General features: G+C 67.1%; 1 protein-coding gene across 1 annotated transcript in view; it reads right to left on the reverse strand.

Annotated features, from left to right (window-relative positions):
* ACOX3 (acyl-CoA oxidase 3, pristanoyl) overlaps positions 1-1,474 on the reverse strand; it is a 27,339-nt gene that overhangs the window by 14,024 nt on the left and 11,841 nt on the right. The window contains exon 9 of the mRNA XM_014533446.1: positions 1,433-1,468. Coding sequence (XP_014388932.1) covers positions 1,433-1,468 — 36 coding nt within the window. The remainder of the gene's footprint in view (positions 1-1,432; positions 1,469-1,474) is intronic.

Here is a 1,474-nt window from a genome sequence, read left to right on the forward strand (position 1 = left end):
GCTTCGTGATCCGAGGAGGGAGATGGGGGAACCGAGGCTCACGGAGAGCCAGAGGCCCTCGGAGGCAGGGGGCGGGCTTGGTCACCGGGCACATGCAGGGCCGCGGGGTGGCAGGGCCTGGGGAGGAGCGGGGAGAGGCCTGGGAACCGCGGTCGGTGCCCAATGCCACGTGCCCGACACTGTGCCACCTGCTGCTTCCACACCAATGGGTCTAATCCTTACAACCACCAGGAAGAGGGGCTGTTACCAGCTTACAAGTGAGGCACTGGAGCACAGAGAGGTCCAGGGCCTGGCTGAGGGCACACAGCGGTGGGCGCGGACCTGGGTGAGAGCCCAGCACTGGCTCAAGGGGGCTCTCAACCACTGAGCCGCTCGATGCCCAGGTGGGCCGATGCGTGGTAACCTCATGGGCCACGGGGTCAGTGGTGGTGGGGAAGGGGCCACGGCAGGAGGGGAGCGAGGCCGCGGGGTTCGGGTGGTGGGGAAGGGACCACCGCAGGCGTGGGCACTCGCTCCGGACCCGCTGTAGGCAGCTCACAGCCACAGCACAGGGAGCGCTGAGCCCAGCTGTGAGAGTCACAGCTCCTGGGGCTTCACTCAACACGCTCTGCCTACGTGTGGCTCAGCCCAAGGCCTGGGCCAGGCCTCGCTACGACCTCCGACAGGAGTCACCTGCCGTCCTCAGCCCACCCATGAGCTGGGGGCGGTGCTGTGAAGACCAGCACGAACCCTGGCGAGTGCAGCTCAGTGGCTGGAGCGACGGCCTGTGCCCCGGAGGGTCCTGGGTTCTATTCCAGGTCCAGGGCAGCGACATGGGCTGCAGGTTCGATCCCCCGCCCCGAGGAGGCAGGTGCAGGAGGCAACCGATCAGTGTGTTTCTCTCACATCAATATTTCTCTCTCTCCCTCCTTCCCTCGCCTCCAAAAAAAAAAGACCGACCCCGAGGAGTGGAAGGCTGTTCACGTGAAAACATGCGTGTCCCCTCCCCAGGTGACCGTCGGCCGCCCGCTCTGCAGACCTGCAGGACGAGGGTCCCTTCCGCTACTCCGAGAGCCGCCCAGCGGACGGTGTGCACACGGGGGCCATTTCTAAGGATGGATGGATGGCCGGGCCAGCGCCTGGGCGTGCGGGCCACCTGCCGAAGCCTGCAGGGCTGCCCAGGGGCGCCTCTCCCCGGAGCCTCCCAGGACGCTCCTGCCTCCTTATCGGGGCGTCCCACCGACCCTTTCATTAAAGTCCTTTTGCCACCGGCCTCGCCTCCCCGCCTGCCGCCTGCCTCCCTCCATGGTGACTGCCCGCCCACGGCTCTGGGACTTTCCCCCCCAGGTTGGCTCAGCTCCCAGCAAGCAAAAGGCAGCTCCCTGGAGGCAGAGCATGTCTGCGGGCGGGCGGGAGTGAGAGAGAGCGCAGTGACACCCGGAGGGGGGCCGACCTGCAGCTGGTACTCAAGCACTGGCACCTCCTCCCCCTCGGC

The sequence above is a fragment of the Myotis brandtii genome, unplaced genomic scaffold (assembly GCF_000412655.1).
Source record: "Myotis brandtii unplaced genomic scaffold, ASM41265v1 scaffold986, whole genome shotgun sequence".
Taxonomy (NCBI): Eukaryota; Metazoa; Chordata; class Mammalia; order Chiroptera; family Vespertilionidae; genus Myotis; species Myotis brandtii.